Source organism: Tachypleus tridentatus, chromosome 3 (genome assembly GCF_004210375.1).
Source record: "Tachypleus tridentatus isolate NWPU-2018 chromosome 3, ASM421037v1, whole genome shotgun sequence".
Classification (NCBI taxonomy): domain Eukaryota; kingdom Metazoa; phylum Arthropoda; class Merostomata; order Xiphosura; family Limulidae; genus Tachypleus; species Tachypleus tridentatus.
The window spans coordinates 40,056,945-40,084,552 of NC_134827.1; the positions used below are offsets into that span (position 1 = coordinate 40,056,945).

General features: G+C 33.2%; 1 protein-coding gene across 1 annotated transcript in view; it reads left to right on the forward strand.

Moving 5' to 3' along the window:
• The window catches only part of Gnf1 (germ line transcription factor 1), a 77,827-nt gene that overhangs the window by 16,444 nt on the left and 33,775 nt on the right, over positions 1 to 27,608 (forward strand). The window contains exons 4-8 of the mRNA XM_076492060.1: positions 5,742 to 5,999; positions 9,132 to 9,283; positions 9,384 to 9,463; positions 9,742 to 9,845; positions 20,056 to 20,170. Of these exons, the coding sequence (XP_076348175.1) occupies positions 5,742 to 5,999; positions 9,132 to 9,283; positions 9,384 to 9,463; positions 9,742 to 9,845; positions 20,056 to 20,170 (709 nt within the window). The remainder of the gene's footprint in view (positions 1 to 5,741; positions 6,000 to 9,131; positions 9,284 to 9,383; positions 9,464 to 9,741; positions 9,846 to 20,055; positions 20,171 to 27,608) is intronic.

A 27,608-nucleotide genomic window follows, 5' to 3' on the forward strand; every position in this document is an offset into this window, starting at 1 on the left:
TAAAACAGTGATGTGAGTCAAATTATAACATCAGATGTGTGGTGTTTGTTCTTTATGTGAGAATAATGTTGTTAATTAAAACAGTGATGTGAGTCAAATTATAACATCAGACGTGTGGTGTTTGTTCTTTATGTGAGAATAATGTTAATTAAAACAGTGATGTGAGTCAAATTATAACATCAGACGTGTGGTGTTTGTTCTTTATGTGAGAATAAGGTTGTTAATTAAAACAGTGATGTGAGTCAAATTATAACATCAGACGTGTGGTGTTTGTTCTTTATGTGAGAATAATGTTAATTAAAACAATGATGCGAGTCAAATTATAACATCAGACGTGTGGTGTTTGTTCTTTATGTGAGAATAATGTTAATTAAAACAGTGATGTGAGTCAAATTATAACATCAGATGTGTGGTGTTTGTTCTTTATGTGAGAATAATGTTAATTAAAACAGTGATGTGAGTCAAATTATAACATCAGACGTGTGGTGTTTGTTCCTAATGTGAGAATAATAATTAAAACAGTGATGTGAGTCAAATTATAACATCAGATGTGTGGTGTTTGTTCTTTATGTGAGAATAAGGTTGTTAATTAAAACAGTGATGTGAGTCAAATTATAACATCAGATGTGTGGTGTTTGTTCTTTATGTGAGAATAAGATTGTTAATTAAAACAGTGATGTGAGTCAAATTATAACATCAGATGTGTGGTGTTTGTTCTTTATGTGAGAATAAGGTTGTTAATTAAAACGGTGATGTGAGTCAAATTATAACATCAGATGTGTGGTGTTTGTTCTTTATGTGAGAATAATGTTAATTAAAACAGTGATGTGAGTCAAATTATAACATCAGATGTGTGGTGTTTGTTCTTTATGTGAGAATAAGGTTGTTAATTAAAACAGTGATGTGAGTCAAATTATAACATCAGATGTGTGGTGTTTGTTCTTTATGTGAGAATAATGTTAATTAAAACAGTGATGTGAGTCAAATTATAACATCAGATGTGTGGTGTTTGTTCTTTATGTGAGAATAATGTTGTTAATTAAAACAGTGATGTGAGTCAAATTATAACATCAGATGTGTGGTGTTTGTTCTTTATGTGAGAATAATGTTAATTAAAACAGTGATGTGAGTCAAATTATAACATCAGACGTGTGGTGTTTGTTCTTTATGTGAGAATAAGGTTGTTAATTAAAACAGTGATGTGAGTCAAATTATAACATCAGATGTGTGGTGTTTGTTCTTTATGTGAGAATAATGTTAATTAAAACAGTGATGTGAGTCAAATTATAACATCAGATGTGTGGTGTTTGTTCTTTATGTGAGAATAATGTTAATTAAAACAGTGATGTGAGTCAAATTATAACATCAGATGTGTGGTGTTTGTTCTATATGTGAGAATAATGTTAATTAAAACAGTGATGTGAGTCAAATTATAACATCAGATGTGTGGTGTTTGTTCTTTATGTGAGAATAATGTTGTTAATTAAAACAGTGATGTGAGTCAAATTATAACATCAGGCGTGTGGTGTTTGTTCTTTATGTGAGAATAATGTTAATTAAAACAGTGATGTGAGTCAAATTATAACATCAGGCGTGTGGTGTTTGTTCTTTATGTGAGAATAAGGTTGTTAATTAAAACAGTGATGTCAGTCAAATTATAACATCAGACGTGTGGTGTTTGTTCTTTATGTGAGAATAATGTTAATTAAAACAGTGATGTGAGTCAAATTATAACATCAGATGTGTGGTGTTTGTTCTTTATGTGAGAATAATGTTAATTAAAACAGTGATGCGAGTCAAATTATAACATCAGATGTGTGGTGTTTGTTCTTTATGTGAGAATAATGTTGTTAATTAAAACAGTGATGTGAGTCAAATTATAACATCAGACGTGTGGAGTTTGTTCTTTATGTGAGAATAATGTTAATTAAAACAGTGATGTGAGTCAAATTATAACATCAGACGTGTGGTGTTTGTTCTTTATGTGAGAATAAGGTTGTTAATTAAAACAGTGATGTGAGTCAAATTATAACATCAGATGTGTGGTGTTTGTTCTTTATGTGAGAATAATGTTAATTAAAACAGTGATGTGAGTCAAATTATAACATCAGACGTGTGGTGTTTGTTCTTTATGTGAGAATAAGGTTAATTAAAACAGTGATGTGAGTCAAATTATAACATCAGATGTGTGGTGTTTGTTCTTTATGTGAGAATAATGTTAATTAAAACAGTGATGTGAGTCAAATTATAACATCAGATGTGTGGTGTTTGTTCTTTATGTGAGAATAATGTTGTTAATTAAAACAGTGATGCGAGTCAAATTATAACATCAGGCGTGTGGTGTTTGTTCTTTATGTGAGAATAATGTTAATTAAAACAGTGATGTGAGTCAAATTATAACATCAGGCGTGTGGTGTTTGTTCTTTATGTGAGAATAAGGTTGTTAATTAAAACAGTGATGTGAGTCAAATTATAACATCAGACGTGTGGTGTTTGTTCTTTATGTGAGAATAATGTTAATTAAAACAATGATGCGAGTCAAATTATAACATCAGACGTGTGGTGTTTGTTCTTTATGTGAGAATAATGTTAATTAAAACAGTGATGTGAGTCAAATTATAACATCAGATGTGTGGTGTTTGTTCTTTATGTGAGAATAATGTTAATTAAAACAGTGATGTGAGTCAAATTATAACATCAGACGTGTGGTGTTTGTTCCTAATGTGAGAATAATAATTAAAACAGTGATGTGAGTCAAATTATAACATCAGATGTGTGGTGTTTGTTCTTTATGTGAGAATAAGGTTGTTAATTAAAACAGTGATGTGAGTCAAATTATAACATCAGACGTGTGGTGTTTGTTTATGTGAGAATAAGGTTGTTAATTAAAACAGTGATGTGAGTCAAATTATAACATCAGACGTGTGGTGTTTGTTCTTTATGTGAGAATAAGGTTGTTAATTAAAACAGTGATGCGAGTCAAATTATAACATCAGATGTGTGGTGTTTGTTTTTTAGTCATTGGTTAATCCACCATTTGTGGGTTCACGTACATATTGAAGATTCATATTGACAGCTGTTGCTTGAAGTACATAAGTATTCCTCCTGGTTCTGACTTCACAGATATGATATTGATTAACCTTTAATGTCCCTGGTGAAGTTATTAGTGACAGAAATCTTAGAACACTCTTTTTTCTTCATCTTTTGTTTTCTGTGATTCTTGAGTTGATGTTATCTTTATTTCACTTTGTTTTGTTTTATTACTTCCTGAGAAAAACTATCTTGCTTTTGAAATAAGTTGAAATTTGTATAACATCCCAGTTTTATTGGGTGCACCACCATTCGAAATACAGACGAGGTGTTTTTGGTGAGAGTTTGCATGCAAAGAATGAATATGTGTCTACTACTTTGTTTAGTTAATCGGACATATCGTGTTTGCAAGTTAATCTCTCACTGTGTTCCTTGGGTAGCCCTTTTGCTGTGAGTTTGGTATGTATCTACACATTTCTACATGTTAAGTAATTATACTGTAACTTTTGATACAGCATATGTAACTTTGCAAAATTTGTAAGACTTTTAATAAATATTACTAGTATTTTGTGTACAAAAAATCAGATTTTTTAATGAAATTTGTTTACTAGAGATTTCTTTCTGAAAATAGTCTGTTTTGTTACTAATACAAGTGCAAAATGTCTTCATGTTATGATTAAAAGCTATTCTTCATCCCAAAAATATCAACAACCTGCTAAATACATTTCAAACATTTGTTTTCAGTTTTATATTTTGTTATTTTTTGGATTCTATGTGGTGTCTGTTACCTGACTAATCTTGTAACCATCATAAAATTATTATAAAATAGTTTTTTTCATGCTAAAACAGTTACAAATTATAACACAACAATACCACTGTTTAGTCTAAGTAGCTTAAGTGTCATAATGTTATACATTTATGTATAATTCATTAGTGTATAGACCTTCCAGTCATGTCTAGCTAACATTACATAACTCACATTGACTTGGTGCATGTGCACTTTTTACATATTCAGTTATATACAACTTTAGTCTTCCCTGAGTTGTCTGTATTTTAGTGAACCAGTATTTTGTAATATATAGTCACATTTCAATTATTATACGTTATATACTACTATTTAGAAATAAATTATGAAATTTATTTTTCTTAAAATATAGGACAACAAATCAAGTTTAGAAAAGTATTTCTTCTCACTATGACCTTTGTACTCGGCTGTTGTTGGACATGAGTTGCTAAGCCTTTTAAAATTTTGTATGTGGAGGATATCAAACAAAATGTTTTGTAGGTTTTATTTTTACAGTTGAATACTTATAAATAACTACACTGATACCATAGAATTCCACTATCATTTATTAACTGTAGTAACTAAGATTTATTTAGATTTCGTAAAATATGAAACTCTGAGCAAACTAAAGACACAACCTACCTCATTAAAATTTTGGATCGAAAGAATGTGAAAGCCTTATCAAAGATGAAGATTGTTGAGAAAACCATTCTGGAGAAATTCTGGGCTATTAATTGGTTATTCACATACCATATTCTGTAGTAAGAGTATATAACGGACCGTTTCTAAAAATGAAAAGACCTGACAGAGGCCACTGTGTTTGGTTCAGTACATGAGCTATATCTCAACAAAATAAAAACATACGAGGTCCTTATTTTATACTCTAACTTGTCAAATTTAGTAACTTGAATTCCTAATTTGTATAAAATTATAAACTTAGTATTTTGACGTCACAAAATCTAATTTTAAACAGCTCTGCATTAAATATACTATACTAGAATCTATATTCAGATGTGTTCTTTAAAGTAGGAAGTTAGTTCATGTATAATTAAACTTTGATAAGCTCTAGTTTGATTCTAAACATATTGACATAAATTCATAAAGTAGTAGTTCAATAAAATTTTGAATGCAAGACAACAAGCAAAATGACCTTTGACCTGTGACCCATCTCAAAAGGGTTAATCAGACATATGTTTAAAGGTTAATCTTTCACTGTGCTACTTAGTTCATTAGATATATGTTTTCATATTGTGTAATTTTATGCTTAACCAGAAACAAAGCTCGTATCTCAGTGGTAAACTCGAGGACTTAAATGGTAAAAGTTGGTGATAAACACCCATGGTGGACACAGAACAGATATGCTATTGGTATCAGTTGGTGTTGGACATAATTGGTTGTTGTGAACTTAATTTTATCTTAAACACCATCCTGTGAATTGTTGTATAACTTCATAAATCATTATACTGTGAAAATATAAGATAAAATAATATACAAACATAGAAACATTATGTAGACATAACTGCTAACTTTTCCTCAGTAGAGACTGTAGTGTGAGTTCTCTTACATTTGGTTTGCTACAGATCAAAGAATATTTTTTTTTTGTCAGATTTATGTAGATATTTAACAATTAAAACTTCTCAAAAGTTTGTTTTGTTTTTGTACTTTTATAATTTTTAATCTGAAATCTGATACTTCAGTTTCCAGTTACACTCAATCTGATTCATTACTGGTGAATTCCTGGTGAAACTGGTTTAGTTGTTGTTAAAATTAAGTTTGTATACCATGCTTAGCCTTGGTGACTTTCAATCCTTTTTGTACTGGAAAGAAAACTTATCTCTCATGTAATACATGCTCTGGCTCTTGTTTGGGGACAAGAATATATTGGTAGAGATATACATCTTTTTAATAAGTGTTTTTCTTTCTATAGGCAGAGAATCTTGGTACAAAACAAATAAATGAGGACGAATTTTTGGAGTTGATCAAAACTTTACCAGGACACAAAACATCAAAAAGTCCAGTAAAACAATCAAGAACTCCAGTTAAGTCCTCACTGAAAGACACCTCAAGAAATCTAGACTCTGCTGTTAAACCAGAAATGAGGAAGCGTAAAAGTGAAGAGCATTACAGCCCTTCAGATCAATCTTGTAAGAAATACAAACCAGAAGAAACTGTGGATAGAATCAAGGTTAGCATCTAACAACCTAATTCATTTTTGTAAGAAATACAAACCAGAAGAAACTGTGGATAGAATCAAGGTTAGCATCTAACAACCTAATTCTTTTTTGTAAGAAATACAAACCAGAAGAAACTATGGATAGAATCAAGGTTAGCATGTAACAACCTAATTCATTTTTGTAAGAAATACAAACCAGAAGAAATTGTGGATAGAATCAAGGTTAGCATGTAACAACCTAATTCATTTTTCTAAGAAATACAAACCAGAAGAAACTGTGGATAGAATCAAGGTTAGCATCTAACAACCTAATTCTTTTTTGTAAGAAATACAAACCAGAAGAAACTATGGATAGAATCAAGGTTAGCATCTAACAACCTAATTCTTTTTTGTAAGAAATACAAACCAGAAGAAACTATGGATAGAATCAAGGTTAGCATGTAACAACCTGATTCTTTTTTGTAAGAAATACAAACCAGAAGAAACTGTGGATAGAATCAAGGTTAGCATCTAACAACCTAATTCTTTTTTGTAAGAAATACAAACCAGAAGAAACTATGGATAGAATCAAGGTTAGCATGTAACAACCTGATTCTTTTTTGTAAGAAATACAAACCAGAAGAAACTGTGGATAGAATCAAGGTTAGCATCTAACAACCTAATTCTTTTTTGTAAGAAATACAAACCAGAAGAAACTGTGGATAGAATCAAGGTTAGCATGTAACAACCTGATTCTTTTCAGTCTGGTTGTAGGGTAACACCATTGTTGCATTTCTGCTCATAAAAGTTTTTAAAGTTTAATTTTCTAATGTACCCCATTTAGAAAATGATGTACTGGACTATGGGGTATTAAAAATAAGAAGGATCTAGAATTATATAAGTAATAATACAGTAAATTTAATAGTGTAATGTAACAAGGTCTGCCACGTTAGATCTCTAGTTTAATGTAAGAAGGTCTGCCACATGAGATCTCTAGTTTAATGTAAGAAGGTCTGCCACCTGAGATCTCTAGTTTAATGTAAGAAGGTCTGCCATGTGAGATCTCTAGTTTAATGTAAGATGATTTGCCACGTGAGATCTCTAGTTTAATGTAAGAAGGTCTGCCACATGAGATCTCTAGTTTAATGTAAGAAGGTCTGCCATGTGAGATCTCTAGTTTAATGTAAGACGATTTGCCACGTGAGATCTCTAGTTTAATGTAAGACGATTTGCCACGTGAGATCTCTAGTTTAATGTAAGAAGGTCTGCCACTTGAGATCTCTAGTTTAATGTAAGACGATTTGCCACGTGAGATCTCTAGTTTAATGTAAGATGATTTGCCACGTGAGATCTCTAGTTTAATGTAAGAAGGTCTGCCACGTGAGATCTCTAGTTTAATGTAAGAAGGTCTGCCACGTGAGATCTCTAGTGTAATGTAACAAGGTCTGCCACGTTAGATCTCTAGTTTAATGTAAGAAGGTCTGCCACATGAGATCTCTAGTTTAATGTAAGAAGGTCTGCCACGTGAGATCTCTAGTTTAATGTAAGAAGGTCTGCCCGTGAGATCTCTAGTTTAATGTAAGAAGGTCTGCCACGTGAGATCTCTAGTTTAATGTAAGAAGGTCTGCCACGTGAGATCTCTAGTTTAATGTAAGAAGGTCTGCCACGTGAGATCTCTAGTTTAATGTAAGAAGGTCTGCCACCTGAGATCTCTAGTTTAATGTAAGAAGGTCTGCTGCGTGAGATCTCTAGTTTAATGTAAGAAGGTCTGCCACGTGAGATCTCTAGTTTAATGTAAGAAGGTCTGCGTGAGATCTCTAGTTTAATGTAAGAAGGTCTGCCACCTGAGATCTCTAGTTTAATGTAAGAAGGTCTGCCACGTGAGATCTCTAGTTTAATGTAAGAAGGTCTGCCACGTGAGATCTCTAGTTTAATGTAAGAAGGTCTGCCACGTGAGATCTCTAGTTTAATGTAAGAAGGTCTGCCACGTGAGATCTCTAGTTTAATGTAAGAAGGTCTGCCACGTGAGATCTCTAGTTTAATGTAAGAAGGTCTGCCACGTGAGATCTCTAGTTTAATGTAAGAAGGTCTGCCACGTGAGATCTCTTGTTTAATGTAAGAAGGTCTGTCACGTGAGATCTCTTGTTTAATGTAAGAAGGTCTGCCACCTGAGATCTCTAGTTTAATGTAAGAAGGTCTGCCACCTGAGATCTCTAGTTTAATGTAAGAAGGTCTGCCACCTGAGATCTCTAGTTTAATGTAAGAAGGTCTGCCACGTGAGATCTCTTGTTTAATGTAAGAAGGTCTGCCACGTGAGATCTCTAGTTTAATGTAAGAAGGTCTGCCATTGAGATCTCTAGTTTAATGTAAGAAGGTCTGCCCGTGAGATCTCTAGTTTAATGTAAGAAGGTCTGCCACGTGAGATTCTAGTTTAATGTAAGAAGGTCTGCCACGTGAGATCTCTAGTTTAATGTAAGAAGGTCTGCCACCTGAGATCTCTAGTTTAATGTAAGAAGGTCTGCCACGTGAGATCTCTAGTTTAATGTAAGAAGGTCTGCCACGTGAGATCTCTAGTTTAATGTAAGAAGGTCTGCCACGTGAGATCTCTAGTTTAATGTAAGAAGGTCTGCCACCTGAGATCTCTAGTTTAATGTAAGAAGGTCTGCCACATGAGATCTCTAGTTTAATGTAAGAAGGTCTGCCATGTGAGATCTCTAGTTTAATGTAAGAAGGTCTGCCATGTGAGATCTCTAGTTTAATGTAAGAAGGTCTGCCACGTGAGATCTCTAGTTTAATGTAAGATGATTTGCCACCTGAGATCTCTAGTTTAATGTAAGAAGGTCTGCCACGTGAGATCTCTAGTTTAATGTAAGAAGGTCTGCCACCTGAGATCTCTAGTTTAATGTAAGAAGGTCTGCCACCTGAGATCTCTAGTTTAATGTAAGAAGGTCTGCCACGTGAGATCTCTTGTTTAATGTAAGAATATTTATGATTGAAAATTGTCTCTAAAAAACATCTGTTTTCCTGCAAAAGTCTCTCTTATTTTTAAGTTTAGAATTGACTTAAAAGAAAATACTGGTAAAAATCGAATATTCTTTGTGTAAAAAATTCAAAGTATTTGAAATACAAAAGTAATAGATTTTTATGTAATCTAATTAATATTAGGGAGAAGACTATAAAATGTGGGTAGATAAATACAGACCTACATCAACGAAGCAGATAATTGGCCAGCAAGGAGAAAGAAGCAATGTCAATAAGTTGATGAAGTGGTTAACAAACTGGTATAAAACCGGAGTTCTGGGAAAAACCACAGCCTCGTAAGTGTAGTGTTCTCTATGAATGATCCTTTCTTCCCAAACATGTTTGTTACTAACTTGTGTGTTTCAATTTCTACATTTTGTTATTTACTGTGAGGAGGCAGTACAATGTTAATAAGTTGATGAAGTGGTTAACAAACTGGTATAAAAACCACAGTTCTGGGAAAAAACCACAGCCTCGTAAGTGTAGTGTTCTTTATGAATGATCCTTTCTTCCCAAACATGTTTGTTACTAACTTGTGTGTTTCAATTTCTACATTTTGTTATTTACTGTGAGGAGGCAGTACATTTTTAACTAATGTGATTTGTGTTTTGATTAAAAAGAAAGAATAGGTATCACTTAATGTAAGTTATAAATTCATTCATTATTCCAAAGATTTCAAAATATTAAAATTTTGTGAAACATAAATATTTTAAGATCTTTAACCTTGTTCTTGTCTTATCTTTATCTTCTGAAGCTCGATGGGGTGGAGCTGCAGATGATGGGTCATTTTTCAAAGCTGCTCTTCTATCTGGTCCACCTGGAATTGGAAAGACCACATCAGCCCAGCTTGTGTGTCAGGTATCAAAACCCATTAAGACTCTAATTCTGAGCAAATTGAAATTCTTGGGTTTCTTTTATTTATAATGTACTTAAATATTTGTTTTAATGTATTAAGGTAGCATCATACCTTTTACATAAATCTACATTTGGGCTTTTCTCACACTGTGTTTTTGGTACAAAATGTATTGAAATAGAAACAAAGACATGTTCTGACACATATTTTGTAACATTACCACTGTGGCTAATTTGTGTACCGTAAAAATAAGACCAAAGGAAAGGACTTATGTTACTGTAAATGGATGCAGACTCATGGGATATGAAGAATTAGCCTGAACCAAGGAACTTTAGACTTGGTATTTTGACATCACAAAAGTATAATTTGAACTGGTGCTCCATTTAATATACTACATTAAACCCAAAAACCGACATTTAGCTTTGTTTCTTAATAGTATATAATACCAACATTTAGCTGTGTTTCTTAGTCTATAATACCAACATTTAGCTTTGTTTCTTAATAGTATATAATACCAACATTTAGCTGTGTTTCTTAATAGTATATAATACCAACATTTAGCTGTGTTTCTTAATAGTATATATATACCAACATTTAGCTTTCTTTCTTAATAGTATATAATACCAACATTTAGCTGTGTTTCTTAATAGTATATAATACCGACATTTAGCTGAGTTTCTTAATAGTATATAATACCGACATTTAGCTGAGTTTCTTAATAGTATATAATACCGACATTTAGCTGAGTTTCTTAATAGTATATAATACCGACATTTAGCTGAGTTTCATTATAGTATATAATACCGACATTTAGCTGAGTTTCTTAATAGTATATAATACCAACATTTAGCTGCGTTTCTTAATAGTATATAATACCAACATTTAGCTGCGTTTCTTAATAGTATATAATACCAACATTTAGCTGTGTTTCTTAGTCTATAATACCGACATTTAGCTTTGTTTCTTAATAGTATATAATACCAACATTTAGCTGTGTTTCTTAATAGTATATAATACCAACTTTTACCTTTGTTTCTTAATAGTATATAATACCAACTTTTACCTTTGTTTCTTAATAGTATATAATGCTAACATTTAGCTGTGTTTCTTAATAGTATATAATATCAACATTTAGCTGTGTTTCTTAATAGTATATAATATCAACATTTAGCTGTTTCTTAATAGTATATAATATCAACATTTAGCTGTGTTTCTTAGTCTATAATACCAACATTTAGCTTTGTTTCTTAATAGTATATAATGCTAGCATTTAGCTTTGTTTCTTAATAGTATATAATGCCAACATTTAGCTGTGTTTCTTAATAGTCTATAATGCTAACATTTAGCTGTGTTTCTTAGTCTATAATACCGACATTTAGCTTTGTTTCTTAATAGTATATAATGCGAACATTTACCTGTGTTTCTTAATAGTATATAATACCAACATTTAGCGTTGTTTCTTAATAGTATATAATACCGACATTTAGCTTTGTTTCTTAGTCTATAATACCAACATTTAGCTGAGGTTCTTAATAGTATATAATACCAACATTTAGCTTTGTTTCTTAGTATATAATACCAACATTTAGCTTTGTTTCTTAATAGTATATAATACCGACATTTAGCTTTGTTTCTTAATAGTATATAATACCGACATTTAGCTTTGTTTCTTAATAGTATATAATACCAACATTTAGCTGCATTTCTTAATAGTATATAATACCCACATTTAGCTGTTTCTTAATAGTATATAATACGAACGTTTAGCTGCGTTTCTTAATAGTATATAATACCAACATTTAGCTGTGTTTCTTAATAGTATATAATACCAACATTTAGCTGCATTTCTTAATAGTATATAATACCCACATTTAGCTGTTTCTTAATAGTATATAATACCAACATTTAGCTGTGTTTCTTAATAGTATATAATACCGACATTTAGCTTTGTTTCTTAATAGTATATAATACCAACATTTACCTGTGTTTTTTAATAGTATATAATACCAACATTTAGCTGCATTTCTTAATAGTATATAATACCCACATTTAGCTGTTTCTTAATAGTATATAATACCAACATTTACCTGTGTTTCTTAATAGTATATAATACCGACATTTAGCTTTGTTTCTTAGTCTATAATACCAACATTTACCTGTGTTTCTTAATAGTATATAATACCGACATTTAGCTTTGTTTCTTAATAGTATATAATACCGACATTTAGCTTTGTTTCTTAATAGTATATAATACCGACATTTAGCTTTGTTTCTTAATAGTATATAATACGAACATTTAGCTGCGTTTCTTAATAGTATATAATACCAACATTTAGCTGTGTTTCTTAATAGTATATAATACCAACATTTAGCTGCATTTCTTAATAGTATATAATACCCACATTTAGCTGTTTCTTAATAGTATATAATACCAACATTTAGCTGTGTTTCTTAATAGTATATAATACCGACATTTAGCTTTGTTTCTTAATAGTATATAATACCAACATTTACCTGTGTTTTTTAATAGTATATAATACCAACATTTAGCTTTGTTTCTTAATAGTATATAATGCTAACATTTACCTGTGTTTCTTAATAGTATATAATACCAACATTTACCTGTGTTTCTTAATAGTATATAATACCGACATTTAGCTTTGTTTCTTAGTCTATAATACCAACATTTACCTGTGTTTCTTAATAGTATATAATACCGACATTTAGCTTTGTTTCTTAATAGTATATAATACCGACATTTAGCTTTGTTTCTTAATAGTATATAATACCGACATTTAGCTTTGTTTCTTAATAGTATATAATGCTAACATTTACCTGTGTTTCTTAATAGTATATAATACCGACATTTAGCTTTGTTTCTTAATAGTATATAATACCAACATTTAGCGTTGTTTCTTAATAGTATATAATACCGACATTTAGCTTTGTTTCTTAGTATATAATACCAATATTTAGCTTTCTTTCTTAGTATATACCTACATTTAGCTTTGTTTCTTAATAGTATATAATACCGACATTTAGCTTTGTTTCTTAATAGTATATAATACCGACATTTAGCTTTGTTTCTTAATAGTATATAATACCGACATTTAGCTTTGTTTCTTAATAGTATATAATACCGACATTTAGCTTTGTTTCTTAATAGTATATAATACCGACATTTAGCTTTGTTTCTTAATAGTATATAATACCGACATTTACCTGTGTTTCTTAATAGTATATAATACCGACATTTAGCTGTGTTTCTTAGTCTATAATACCAACATTTAGCTTTGTTTCTTAATAGTATATAATGCTAACATTTAGCTTTGTTTCTTAATAGTATATAATACCAACATTTAGCGTTGTTTCTTAATAGTATATAATGCTAACATTTACCTGTGTTTCTTAATAGTATATAATACCAACATTTACCTGTGTTTCTTAATAGTATATAATACCGACATTTAGCTTAGTTTCTTAATAGTATATAATACCAACATTTAGCTTTGTTTCTTAATAGTATATAATACCAACATTTAGCTGTGTTTCTTAATAGTATATAATACCGACATTTAGCTTTGTTTCTTAATAGTATATAATGCTAACATTTACCTGTGTTTCTTAATAGTATATAATACCGACATTTAGCTTTGTTTCTTAATAGTATATAATACCGACATTTAGCTTTGTTTCTTAATAGTATATAATGCTAACATTTACCTGTGTTTCTTAATAGTATATAATACCGACATTTAGCTTTGTTTCTTAATAGTATATACCAACATTTAGCTTTGTTTCTTAATAGTATATAATACCAACATTTAGCTGTGTTTCTTAATAGTATATAATGCTAACATTTACCTGTGTTTCTTAATAGTATATAATACCGACATTTAGCTTTGTTTCTTAATAGTATATAATACCAACATTTAGCTTTGTTTCTTAATAGTATATAATACCAACATTTAGCTTTGTTTCTTAATAGTATATAATGCTAACATTTACCTGTGTTTCTTAATAGTATATAATACCGACATTTAGCTTTGTTTCTTAATAGTATATAATACCAACATTTAGCTTTGTTTCTTAATAGTATATAATACCGACATTTACCTGTGTTTCTTAATAGTATATAATACCGACATTTAGCTTTGTTTCTTAATAGTATATAATACCGACATTTAGCTTTGTTTCTTAGTATATAATACCAACATTTACCTGTGTTTCTTAATAGTATATAATAACAACATTTAGCTGTGTTTCTTAGTCTATAATACCAACATTTAGCTTTGTTTCTTAATAGTATATAATACCAACATTTACCTGTGTTTCTTAATAGTATATAATACCGACATTTAGCTTTGTTTCTTAGTCTATAATACCAACATTTAGCTTTGTTTCTTAATAGTATATAATGCTAACATTTACCTGTGTTTCTTAATAGTATATAATACCGACATTTAGCTTTGTTTCTTAATAGTATATAATACCAACATTTAGCGTTGTTTCTTAATAGTATATAATACCGACATTTAGCTTTGTTTCTTAGTATATAATACCAATATTTAGCTTTGTTTCTTAGTATATAATACCAACATTTAGCTTTGTTTCTTAATAGTATATAATACCGACATTTAGCTTTGTTTCTTAGTATATAATACCAATATTTAGCTTTGTTTCTTAGTATATAATACCGACATTTAGCTTTGTTTCTTAATAGTATATAATACCGACATTTAGCTTTGTTTCTTAATAGTATATAATACCGACATTTAGCTTTGTTTCTTAATAGTATATAATACCGACATTTAGCTTTGTTTCTTAATAGTATATAATACCGACATTTACCTGTGTTTCTTAATAGTATATAATACCGACATTTACCTGTGTTTCTTAATAGTATATAATACCGACATTTAGCTGTGTTTCTTAGTCTATAATACCAACATTTAGCTTTGTTTCTTAATAGTATATAATGCTAACATTTACCTGTGTTTCTTAATAGTATATAATACCAACATTTAGCTGTGTTTCTTAATAGTGTATAATACCAACATTTAGCTGTGTTTCTTAATAGTATATAATACCAACATTTACCTGTGTTTCTTAATAGTATATAATACCGACATTTAGCTGCGTTTCTTAATAGTATATAATACCAACATTTACCTGTGTTTCTTAATAGTATATAATACCGACATTTAGCTGCGTATCTTAATAGTATATAATACCAACATTTAGCTTTGTTTCTTAATAGTATATAATACCAACATTTAGCTTTGTTTCTTAATAGTATATAATGCTAACATTTACCTGTGTTTCTTAATAGTATATAATACCGACATTTAGCTTTGTTTCTTAATAGTATATAATACCAACATTTAGCTGTGTTTCTTAATAGTGTATAATACCAACATTTAGCTGTGTTTCTTAATAGTATATAATACCAACATTTACCTGTGTTTCTTAATAGTATATAATACCGACATTTAGCTTTGTTTCTTAGTATATAATACCAACATTTAGCTGTGTTTCTTAGTATATAATACCAACATTTAGCTGTGTTTCTTAATAGTATATAATACCAACATTTAGCTTTGTTTCTTAATAGTATATAATACCGACATTTACCTGTGTTTCTTAATAGTATATAATACCGACATTTAGCTTTGTTTCTTAGTATATAATACCAACATTTACCTGTGTTTCTTAATAGTATATAATAACAACATTTAGCTGTGTTTCTTAGTCTATAATACCAACATTTAGCTTTGTTTCTTAATAGTATATAATGCTAACATTTACCTGTGTTTCTTAATAGTATATAATACCGACATTTAGCTTTGTTTCTTAATAGTATATAATACCAACATTTAGCTGTGTTTCTTGGTCTATAATACCAACATTTAGCTTTGTTTCTTAATAGTATATAATACCAACATTTAGCTTTGTTTCTTAATAGTATATAATACCAACATTTAGCTGTGTTTCTTAATAGTATATAATACCAACATTTAGCTGTGTTTCTTAATAGTATATAATACCAACTTTTAGCTTTGTTTCTTAATAGTATATAGTGCTAACATTTAGCTGTGTTTCTTAATAGTCTATAATACTTGCATTTGAATTATAATTTACAGTTTGATATCAAACTTATTGATATATATCCATATAATATGAATTTGATAAACTTTCGAGTGCAACTTAAATGTAACAACCTGGCCTACGACTCATGACTCGTCTGAAAAGGATTAATTGTAATTCTTTAAATTTTCACACATAATTGTTTTGTGATGTTTTATTTTATCTTCTTATCCTTCAGCATTATTATTTATGATGTTATGCACTGGTGGGTATCCATGGGCAATGTTACGATATCCTAGGCAGACATACTTTAACTTCAGCAGACATGATTGTTGTGCACATGTACTACATCAAGCCTCATCAATTGAGGAAAAGTTTAGATTACAATTTTAAGAAACAAAATATTTAAATATTTAAAATGTGCATTTTGAAACGAAATTAAATATATATTAAAACCTAAATAAAATTTAATTGACAAAGATAATGTGAGCAAGGGCGGTAACAATGCTAGTTATGAACATCGATACAAATAAGTGTAGGTGAATGTAAAAAGTGGGTGTGGCTTCTGTCAAGAATTTTAATAAGTTTGTTTCCCTTTCTTGGAACTTGCCATAAAGAATTTAAAAGGATATATAAACAGAGCAATTAGCCTAGTTTCTGTCTATATTTAGATGTCTGTTGTAGGTAGGAGGCAGTTCAAATATCATAGACCAGAAGTTAAACATTCATACACCACAGGACAGCAAAAGAAAAGAATAGTTTTTTTTTTTAAATAAATGGAATAATAATAAATAAATCTTAGTTAATATGAAACAATGAATGATAATGTACTTTATAATACTGATTTCATTGACGTACATTGACAGTAAAGTTGCTTTATCAAATTTTTAATGTTACTTAGAAAAACCTTGTGTCATTTCCAGAAGAGGGTGCCCATAAAGTCAGAATTGTTTTAATTATTTGTCACTGCAGCTGAGATGTTTATTTCCCAGTGTTCCCACCCCATTACACTGTGACTGGGACAAATATTTCCCTTTGTCATCCAGAATTATCACTCATGATGCACATAAGTAAAACGAGTTGGAAAATATTTATTGTCTTCCCACCTGATGTTGATATATGGTTTTCATCAGTACGTGCCACTCATCCCTTCATTAACCAACAAGAATGCTAAACAACGGCATGCCAACCATGTTCACATCTCAAGTGGAAAGTAATAACCCAAGTTTCTACATGTACTTCATGATGCGCCTGACTCGTATAGCTCAGAAGATAACAAAAGAGTCAATTGGCATTCAAATGTGAGATGAAGAGGAGATGAGACAAGAGGATGTTAACAATCTGACTAGTAATGACAACCAAGAAGATGAACCTGTAACTAGCAGGGTGGCTAGTAATGACAACCAAGAAGATGAACCTGTAACTAGCAGGGTGGCTAGTAATGACAACCAGGAAGATGAACCTGGAACTAGCGAGGTGACTGGTAATGACAACCAGGAAGATGAAACTGGAACTAGCAAGGTGACTGGTAATGACAACCAGGAAGATGAACCTGGAACTAGCAGGGTGACTAGTAATGACAACCAAGAAGATGAACCTGTAACTAGCAGGGTGGCTAGTAATGACAACCAAGAAGATGAACCTGGAACTAGCAGGGTGACTAGTAATGACAACCAAGAAGATGAACCTGTAACTAGCAGGGTGGCTAGTAATGACAACCAAGAAGATGAACCTGTAACTAGCAGGGTGGCTAGTAATGACAACCAGGAAGATGAACCTGGAACTAGCGAGGTGACTGGTAATGACAACCAGGAAGATGAAACTGGAACTAGCAAGGTGACTGGTAATGACAACCAGGAAGATGAAACTGGAACTAGCAGGGTGACTAGTAATGACAACCAAGAAGATGAAACTGGAACTAGCAAGGTGACTGGTAATGACAACCAAGAAGATGAACCTGGAACTAGCAGGGTGACTAGTAATGACAACCAAGAAGATGAACCTGTAACTAGCAGGGTGGCTAGTAATGACAACCAAGAAGATGAACCTGTAACTAGCAGGGTGGCTAGTAATGACAACCAGGAAGATGAACCTGGAACTAGCGAGGTGACTGGTAATGACAACCAGGAAGATGAAACTGGAACTAGCAAGGTGACTGGTAATGACAACCAGGAAGATGAACCTGGAACTAGCGAGGAGACTGGTAATGACAACCAAGAAGATGAACCTGGAACTAGCAGGGCGACTAGTAATGACAACCAGGAAGATGAACCTGGAATTAGCAGGGTGGCTAGTAATGACAACCAGGAAGATGAACCTGGAACTAGCAGGGTGACTAGTAATGACAACCAGGAAGATGAACCTGGAACTAGCAGGGCTGCTAGTAATGACAACCAGGAAGATGAACCTGGAACTAGCAGGGTGACTGGTAATGACAACCAGGAAGATGAACCTGGAACTAGCGAGGTGACTGGTAATGACAACCAGGAAGATGAACCTGGAACTAGCGAGGTGACTGGTAATGACAACCAGGAAGATGAACCTGGAACTAGCGAGGTGACTGGTAATGACAACCAGGAAGATGAACCTGGAACTAGCGAGGTGACTGGTAATGACAACCAGGAAGATGAACCTGGAACTAGCGAGGAGACTGGTAATGACAACCAGGAAGATGAACCTGGAACTAGCGAGGAGACTAGTAATGACAACCAGGAAGATGAACCTGGAACTAGCGAGGAGACTGGTAATGACAACCAGGAAGATGAACCTGGAACTAGCGAGGAGACTGGTAATGACAACCAGGAAGATGAACCTGGAACTAGCGAGGAGACTAGTAATGACAACCAGGAAGATGAACCTGGAACTAGCAGGGCGGCTGGTAATGACAACCAAGAAGATGAACCTGGAACTAGCAGGGTGACTGGTAATGACAACCAAGAAGATGAACCTGTAACTAGCAGGGTGACTGGTAATGACAACCAAGAAGATGAACCTGGAACTAGCAGGGCGACTGGTAATGACAACCAAGAAGATGAACCTGGAACTAGCAGGGTGACTGGTAATGACAACCAAGAAGATGAACCTGGAACTAGCAGGGTGGCTAGTAATGACAACCAAGAAGATGAACCTGGAACTAGCAGGGTGACTGGTAATGACAATCAAGAAGATGAACCTGGAACTAGCAGGGTGACTGGTAATGACAACCAAGAAGATGAACCTGGAACTAGCAGTGTGACTGGTAATGACAACCAAGAAGATGAACCTGGAACTACCAATCTGACTGGTAATGACAACCAAGAAGATGAACCTGGAACTAGCAGGGTGGCTAGTAATGACAACCAGGAAGATGAACCTGGAACTACCAATCTGACTGGTAATGACAACCAGGAAGATGAACCTGGAACTAGCAGGGTGGGTAGTAATGACAACCAAGAAGATGAACCTGGAACTAGCAGGGTGGCTAGTAATGACAACCAAGAAGATGAACCTGGAACTACCAATCTGACTGGTAATGACAACCAGGAAGATGAACCTGGAACTAGCGAGGCAACTAGTAATGACAACCAGGAAGATGAACCTGGAACTAGCAGGGTGGCTAGTAATGACAACCAGGAAGATGAACCTGGAACTACCAATCTGACTGGTAATGACAACCAGGAAGATGAACCTGGAACTAGCAGGGTGGGTAGTAATGACAACCAAGAAGATGAACCTGGAACTAGCAGGGTGGCTAGTAATGACAACCAAGAAGATGAACCTGGAACTACCAATCTGACTGGTAATGACAACCAGGAAGATGAACCTGGAACTAGCGAGGCAACTAGTAATGACAACCAGGAAGATGAACCTGGAACTAGCAGGGTGGCTAGTAATGACAACCAAGAAGATGAACCTGGAACTACCAATCTGACTGGTAATGACAACCAGGAAGATGAACTTGGAACTAGCAGGGTGGGTAGTAATGACAACCAGGAAGATGAACCTGGAACTAGCAGGGTGGGAACCTGGGAAGAAATGCACGTCTCACCTGCAGCATATGGTTTGATATAAATATTCAGTGATGATAAGCTGAAAATCCTTAAATTTGGTTTTAAGTGTTTAACATTTGTTTGGTTTTTTGTATTGTAGGAAGCTGGATTTGAATATATTGAGCTGAATGCTTCTGATACCCGTTCTAAGAAAAATCTAGATGAAGAAATTTCTCAGCTTTTAGGTAACAAAAGTCTTGGCAACTATTTTTCAGGTAAGGTTACTTGTAACACTGGTATTAATTTTGCAAACTTATACTTTTGTGGTCTAGTATGATTTTTTAATATTATGTTACTTGATAGTGGTGAAAATAAAAGTCTAATCCTTGTTTAGTGTAAGATTATAATTTGGATACATTTTATTCTGTTCTGTAAGTAGCTAAACTTAAGGTAGATATATAAACATCTAAGATGAAAATACTGTTGAAGCACATTTGTACATCGCAATGTTAGCTGTGAGTTATGATGACCTGAATTTCTTGTTAAAATTTTTTTCTCTCTCTGTCTCTGTTTTTATTTATTACAGAGAAGTTTGAGTTAGCATGAAGTAAAATGGAAATATTACCTGTTTTTGGGCAAAATATTGAAGTCGGGGACTTGGGGTAGAATGGGGTTTACTGTAACTTAGAATGAGGAGTTTAATGCTCGTAACAAAAATGATTCTTTAGTATCTTTGTCGCTACAAGTTCTAGTTACGTTAACTTGTTTATAAACTAAGATTCTTTAGTATCTTTGTCGCTACAAGTTCTAGTTACGTTAACTAAGGTATGCAGCTTAAAATTTAAACTTGCATATAAACAACTCTTTTGAATAAAAGGAAAGTAACTTATATTACTGGTATAAAAATAAAGATTGTACATTAAATAAAAAGGAACTTCTCCTTGTAGTTTAACCCTTGACACTTAAAATGGAATTAGTTCTCACTTTGCCCTCATTCATTATACAAGATTATTGTAATTTTGGTGGTTTTGATTATGTTAGACATGGGAAAGTAGCGTTCTATCATTTTTATGAGTTACTTCTTTATACAGACACAAAAGTGTTATTCTGATTGTATGGAAATAAATGAGGAAAACTGATGAAATATAAAAACTAGTTTTTTGTTAATGAAGAAAAGCCTTATAATATACCTAAGTGACATAATAAAGCCTTCCATTATACCTACATGACATAATAAAGCCTTATAATATACCTAAGTGACATAATAAAGCCTTGCATTATACCTACATGACATAAGAAGTCTTACAACATACCTAAGTGACATAATAAAGCCTTGCATTATACCTACATGACATAAGAAGTCTTACAATATACCTAAGTGACATAATAAAGCCTTGCATTATACCTACATGACATAATAAGTCTTACAATATACCTACATGACATAATAAGTGTTACAATATACCTAAGTGACATAATAAAGCCTTGCATTATACCTACATGACATAAGAAGTCTTACAATATACCTAAGTGACATAATAAAGCCTTGCATTATACCTACATGACATAATAAGTCTTACAATATACCTACATGACATAATAAGTCTTACAATATACCTACATGACATAATAAGTCTTACAATATACCTACATGACATAATAAGTCTTACAATATACCTAAGTGACATAATAAAGCCTTGCATTATACCTACATGACATAATAAGTCTTACAATATACCTACATGACATAATAAGTCTTACAATATACCTACATGACATAATAAGTCTTACAATATACCTAAGTGACATAATAAAGCCTTGCATTATACCTACATGACATAAGTCTAACAATATACCTAAGTGACATAATAAAGCCTTACAATATACCTAAGTGACATAATAAAGCCTTGCATTATACCTACATGACATAAGTCTTACAATATACCTAAGTGACATAATAAACCTTACAATACACTGAAGTGATGTAGTAAAGCCTTGCAATACACCAAAGTGACATGATGAGACCTTACAATATACCTAAGTGACATTATGAGACCTTACAATATACCTAAGTGACATGATGAGACCTCACACTATACCTTAGTGACATTATGAGACCTTACAATATACCTAAGTGACATTATGAGACCTTACAGTATACTTAAGTGACATGATGAGACCTTACAGTATACCTAAGTGACATTATGAGACCTTACAATATACCTAAGTGACATTATGAGACCTTACAGTATACTTAAGTGACATGATGAGACCTTACAGTATACTTAAGTGACGTGATGAGACCTTACAATATACTTAAGTGACATGATGAGACCTTACAATATACCTAAGTGACGTGATGAAACCTTACAGTATACCTAAGTGACATTATGAGACCTTACAATACACCTAAGTGTCATAATGAGACCTTACAGTATACCTAAGTGACATGATGAGACCTTACAGTATACCTAAGTGTCATAATGAGACCTTACAATACACCTAAGTGACATGATGAGACCTTACAGTGTACTTAAGTGTCATAATGAGACCTTACACTATACCTAAGTGACATGATGAGACCTCACACTATACCTTAGTGACACAATAAACCTTACAATGCACTGAAGTGATGTGGTAAAGCCTTACACTATACCAAAGTGACATGATGAGACCTCACACTATACCAAAGTGACATGATGAGACCTCACACTATACCAAAGTGACATGATGAGACCTCACACTATACCAAAGTGACATGATGAGACCTCACACTATACCAAAGTGACATGATGAGACCTCACACTATACCAAAGTGACATGATGAGACCTCACACTATACCAAAGTAACATGATGAGACCTCACACTATACCAAAGTAACATGATGAGACCTCACACTATACCAAAGTAACATGATGAGACCTCACACTATACCTAAGTGACATGATGAGACCTCACAGTATACCTAAGTGACATAATAAACCTTACAATGCACTGAAGTGATGTGGTAAAGCCTTGCAATATACCAAAGTGACATGATCAAACTTCACAATATACCTAAGTGGCATAATAAAGCCTTACAGTTCACCTAAGTGAAATAATAAAATCTTACAATACATCTAAATGATAATAAAGCTCTACAAACCACTGAAGTTACTTAATAAAACCCTACAGACCACCTGAGTAATGTGATAAGGCATAACCTGGTTATTATGTTACCAATTTTGAGGAACATATTGGCTGGAAGTAGGTAGCTCATTGCTAACCATGATATGCATTGTTATGGTTACATTCTCGCTGAATTATGGGAAGATGATGCATCACTAATATTTCACTTTTCATGTATAAGATTTTAGTAATATTTGCATGCTGTGCACGAACAGCTTCACATGACCCACTAGTGCTCTTAATAGTCTTCTAGTAAGATTCACATAACCCACTGGTAAGTTGTGCTCCACTTTCTTTCTAAAGGACCACTTGTTTGGTAGGACACAATGGCTACATATACACTCTTCCTAAAATAGTAATTATAAAATGACTAGTGGGACCCTAGAAAGTATTTGCAAAATAGGCTTGGAAGAAAACTTGTTAAAATATTCAAACTGAAGTCTGTAACTATCACTGAATAACATCTTTTCTGTCTCCTTAGTTTGGAACATAACGTTTGTTTCTTAATTTAGAGCAAAAAATATTTGTTTCTTAATCTGCAACAAAGAATGTTTGTTTCCAGTACAGCGCAAGTTTAGTGCTGCCCTTTATATGTAAACTTTATTCATGTCACAAGCCTTGCACTCTCCCATTGTTGGAATTACTATTATTTGAAGATTTCTCTTGTGTAAATCATCATGCACTAACTCTTAACCAAAAGTGGAATGTTATCTTCTCAGGTTACTTCACTAAAGTAGAATGTTATCCCCTCAGGTTACATTCACTAAAGTAGAATGTTATCCCCTCAGGTTACATTCACTAAAGTAGAATGTTATCCCCTCAGGTTACATTCACTAAAGTAGAATGTTATCCCCTCAGGTTACATTCACTAAAGTAGAATGTTATCCCCTCAGGTTACTTCCCTAAAGTAGAATGTTATCCCCTCAGGTTACTTCCCTAAAGTAGAATGTTATCCCCTCAGGTTACTTCCCTAAAGTGGAATGTTATCCCCTCAGGTTACTTCCCTAAAGTGGAATGTTATCCCCTCAGGTAACTTCCCTAAAGTGGAATGTTATCCCCTCAGGTTACTTCCCTCCCTCCCTCCCTCCTATGCACACACTGCATTTGAGTACAGACGTCTTATTTTATGTACTAAAGTGTTTACGTATGACCAATACTTCAATTTTTGCTACAAGTGTTTTCTCTCCCTTTAATTTCTTTGGTATGATTTTATTGTGGTCACTATATTTCTGTACTCGAATTTTTGAGTAGATTTATTGAATTATAAAGTTCACATTACCACTTTGTGAGTCACACTGACAACCAGAGTTTTCTTTCATGATTCAGGTGTAGGTGACCCAACAGTGGATCTTTCTGTTTTTATGAATGCTACTCAGGTCAGTATTTATACCCTGGCTTCTCTTGAAATTATTCAGATTGACAGGGATTTTGATTGTCTTTTTCCCCCCTCCGGAGTCTGCCATTCCTTTCCAGTTCCAGCCTGAGGAATCACCTAGGCCTAATTCAGTCTTCATGGAATTTGTTTCACTGGTTTGTGCTGTTTTATTTCCTGTTTCTTACTTCCCTCACCACTCCTTGTTACATGACCAATCTTCTCAACCAGTTTTGGTAATTCATTCCTCCTCTGATATTTAGGTACATGCAGATCAGTTTGTTTCACAATAAGCTGAGAGAATTAGCACTTCCCCCCCCTCTTTGGGGGTTGGCCACCAAATCTAATTTTTGTCTTACCCATGACTACTATTCTCACCTTCTTACCCTCATTACCCTTCTGAAGTATCTTTCTTCCATACATCTGCTATCAAAGGTTTTTCCATACAAATCCTGTGGGGGTTTCTGTAGATACCCTTGAACTCTCTCCTCCACACTAGCCTACCTTTCTTCCATACATCTGCTATCAAAGGTTTTTCCATACAAATCCTGTGGGGGTTTCTGTAGATACCCTTGAACTTCTCTCCTCCACACTAGCCTACCTTTCTTCCATACATCTGCTATCAAAGGTTTTTCCATACAAATCCTGTGAGGGTTTCTGTAGATACCCTTGAACTTCTCTCCTCCACACTAGCCTACCTTTCTTCCTCTGCTGTGGCTTTATATACGTGGTTTCTTTCTTGTTGGGATGTTATAGTCAGGGACTCAGTTTTGACTTGAGTTGATTTACCCTCCATATATTTCAAAGATTCGTGTCTTGCAAGGGTTATGTCTTCATTACAGAACCTGACAATGGTGAGCCTCGGATAACATCAGCCTGTTAGCAATCAACCCTTATGACTTTTGAAGCTTGTTTGTCTCAGTCAGCATCACATGCCATCTGGACCTGTTTTCCATCCTCCACCCTCACAACTCTTACCCTTTCCTTCAAATGAGGTGCTTCTTTTTGCCAATTTCCTCAGCAACATAACACTTCTCACCAACAGTTCCACTGTTTTCCCTGTGGGAGCTCAATTGTTGGATATTCTTTTTTACTGGCTTCCTTTGTTGCTGATCAGTGGGTAATACAGGCTCTATCAAAAGGATTCATTATCCAGTTTCTTTTCCAACCTACTGTCTCCTCATCCTATTTCTTTTATTTCTCTTAGAGATCCTGTGACATGCCAGCATTTGTCAGAGATTGCTCAAGAGCAGTTGAACTGGTTCACCATCATAACAGGGGTTTCTACTCCTGTCTTGTTGTTTTCCCTAAGAAAACCAAAGATTAGCTGCTGTTTGTTATCTCACCTCAACCATTTCAATTCCAGTTTGTGCCTCTTTTGGTCTTTTTTACTGCATCTACAAGTTTTGGCAGTCAACCAGGATTGGTACACAAATACCTTTAATGTATATCCTCCCATCCAGTTGCTTCATCAGGTCATTTCTCTGATCCACCCTTCTGATTGCATCCCATTAGTTTGCACAACCTTTGATTATGAGGTTACAACATCTGCTTCTATTGCCATCTGTCCCTCTTCCAGGTTATTCATCCCTTCTTTTTTAACCTCTATCCCACATTCTACAAGCCAGTCTTCCCATCCTGCATCTTCATATCTGACTTCTGTCTGGTCCTTGGTGAGAAGATCTGATTTTGCTGGTAGAGGTGCCTCCTTGTTAGCCACTTTCATATGTTTTGCTGAGGAAAACAAATTTGTTTCCTTTTTCCTGTCAGGCAATGATTAGATTTTTGTTTCTGGAGAGTTCTTTGACTACCAGCTCTTCAGATGTTAGATGATAAACAATCTTCACAAAATTTAAAGTCATTTTAACAAATTCATTTGTACCACAATTTTGTTTTCTCATTTTATATTTCTATATTCAAACCATTTACTTTTGTTGTAATTACAAATATTGCTCGTTTGTTTTGTATCTTGAGATTACTGATGATGGAGTTGTGAGCATTTCCAAATGTTTAATACAACTTCCTATGATCACATTCATTCTTTATTTTATCAAGTTACATTATCTGAAAAATGAGTCAATGACCACAACCAAGAGATTTGTTGATGATGTTCTACATGGGTGCCAAACATTGTTCAGTCCACTAACTTAGTGTCTGTCCTACACTAGACTAGCAGAACCTCAAGCTTTTAGAAATTGTAGGCAAAGCTTCTAAGGAATTGTTCCACAAAAAATGGGCTGTTACGATTGTTTAAAACTGTACACAGATGAAACAGTGTCAAGAGACAGGACTAACATTATAACATGGGTACCTCATGGGAAACAATCATTAAGTATGCTGGTTTTTGGGTGAAAATACCACGAGCTAAGTGTTTATATTTAATGTATATCACTATGGAAGATGTAAATGGGGTTGACTTTTCAATGTGTGTAAAAACGGTAATACTCACTGGTGCTTGGAAACATGGTAAATAGTTCATTTGGTATCTTTAGAAAAGGGTGTCTAGCATACATATTGGAACACAAGAAAGTGTGTTGACAAAAATAATAAAGTGCATCTCTACTGATGTGGCAAAAAGAAAGACTAGGGAGAATTTGTCTCCAGGTTAATTTTAAACTGGAGAAGTTATATGTCATCACTATATTAAATTACAGAAATAGCTGGCCAGTTGCATGCCCTTCACACATGTAGACGTAACTAGAAACCTGTATGAACAAACAGATGAGATATACATTGATGAACAATCAGACAATAAAATATAAAATTAGACAGATTTATAGGAAGTTGTTGCACAAAGTTGTGTTTGGACACTGTTGTTTAATAATCTAAAAGTCAACATGTTTTCAGCATGTACTGGCAAGGTGTCATCTCATCATGTAGTCATCATGGATGAAGTAGATGGGATGGCAGGTAATGAAGACAGAGGTGGAATCCAGGTTAGTATATCAAATAAAATCACTCTGGTGGAATTGAGGTTTTCATATCCACAATTATTTCATCGTCTTGAGTGAGAACTGTTGGTCCACATCTAATACGTCCGTCCAGTAATCATGTTTGCTTGTTCAACCCAATATAGCCTAAGTTATTTCTTCTTCACAGAAATTAACTATTGTACTATTTAAAGAATTGGTTTAATGGTTGCAGCTTAAGTGGAATATATTCTGTCAGTGTG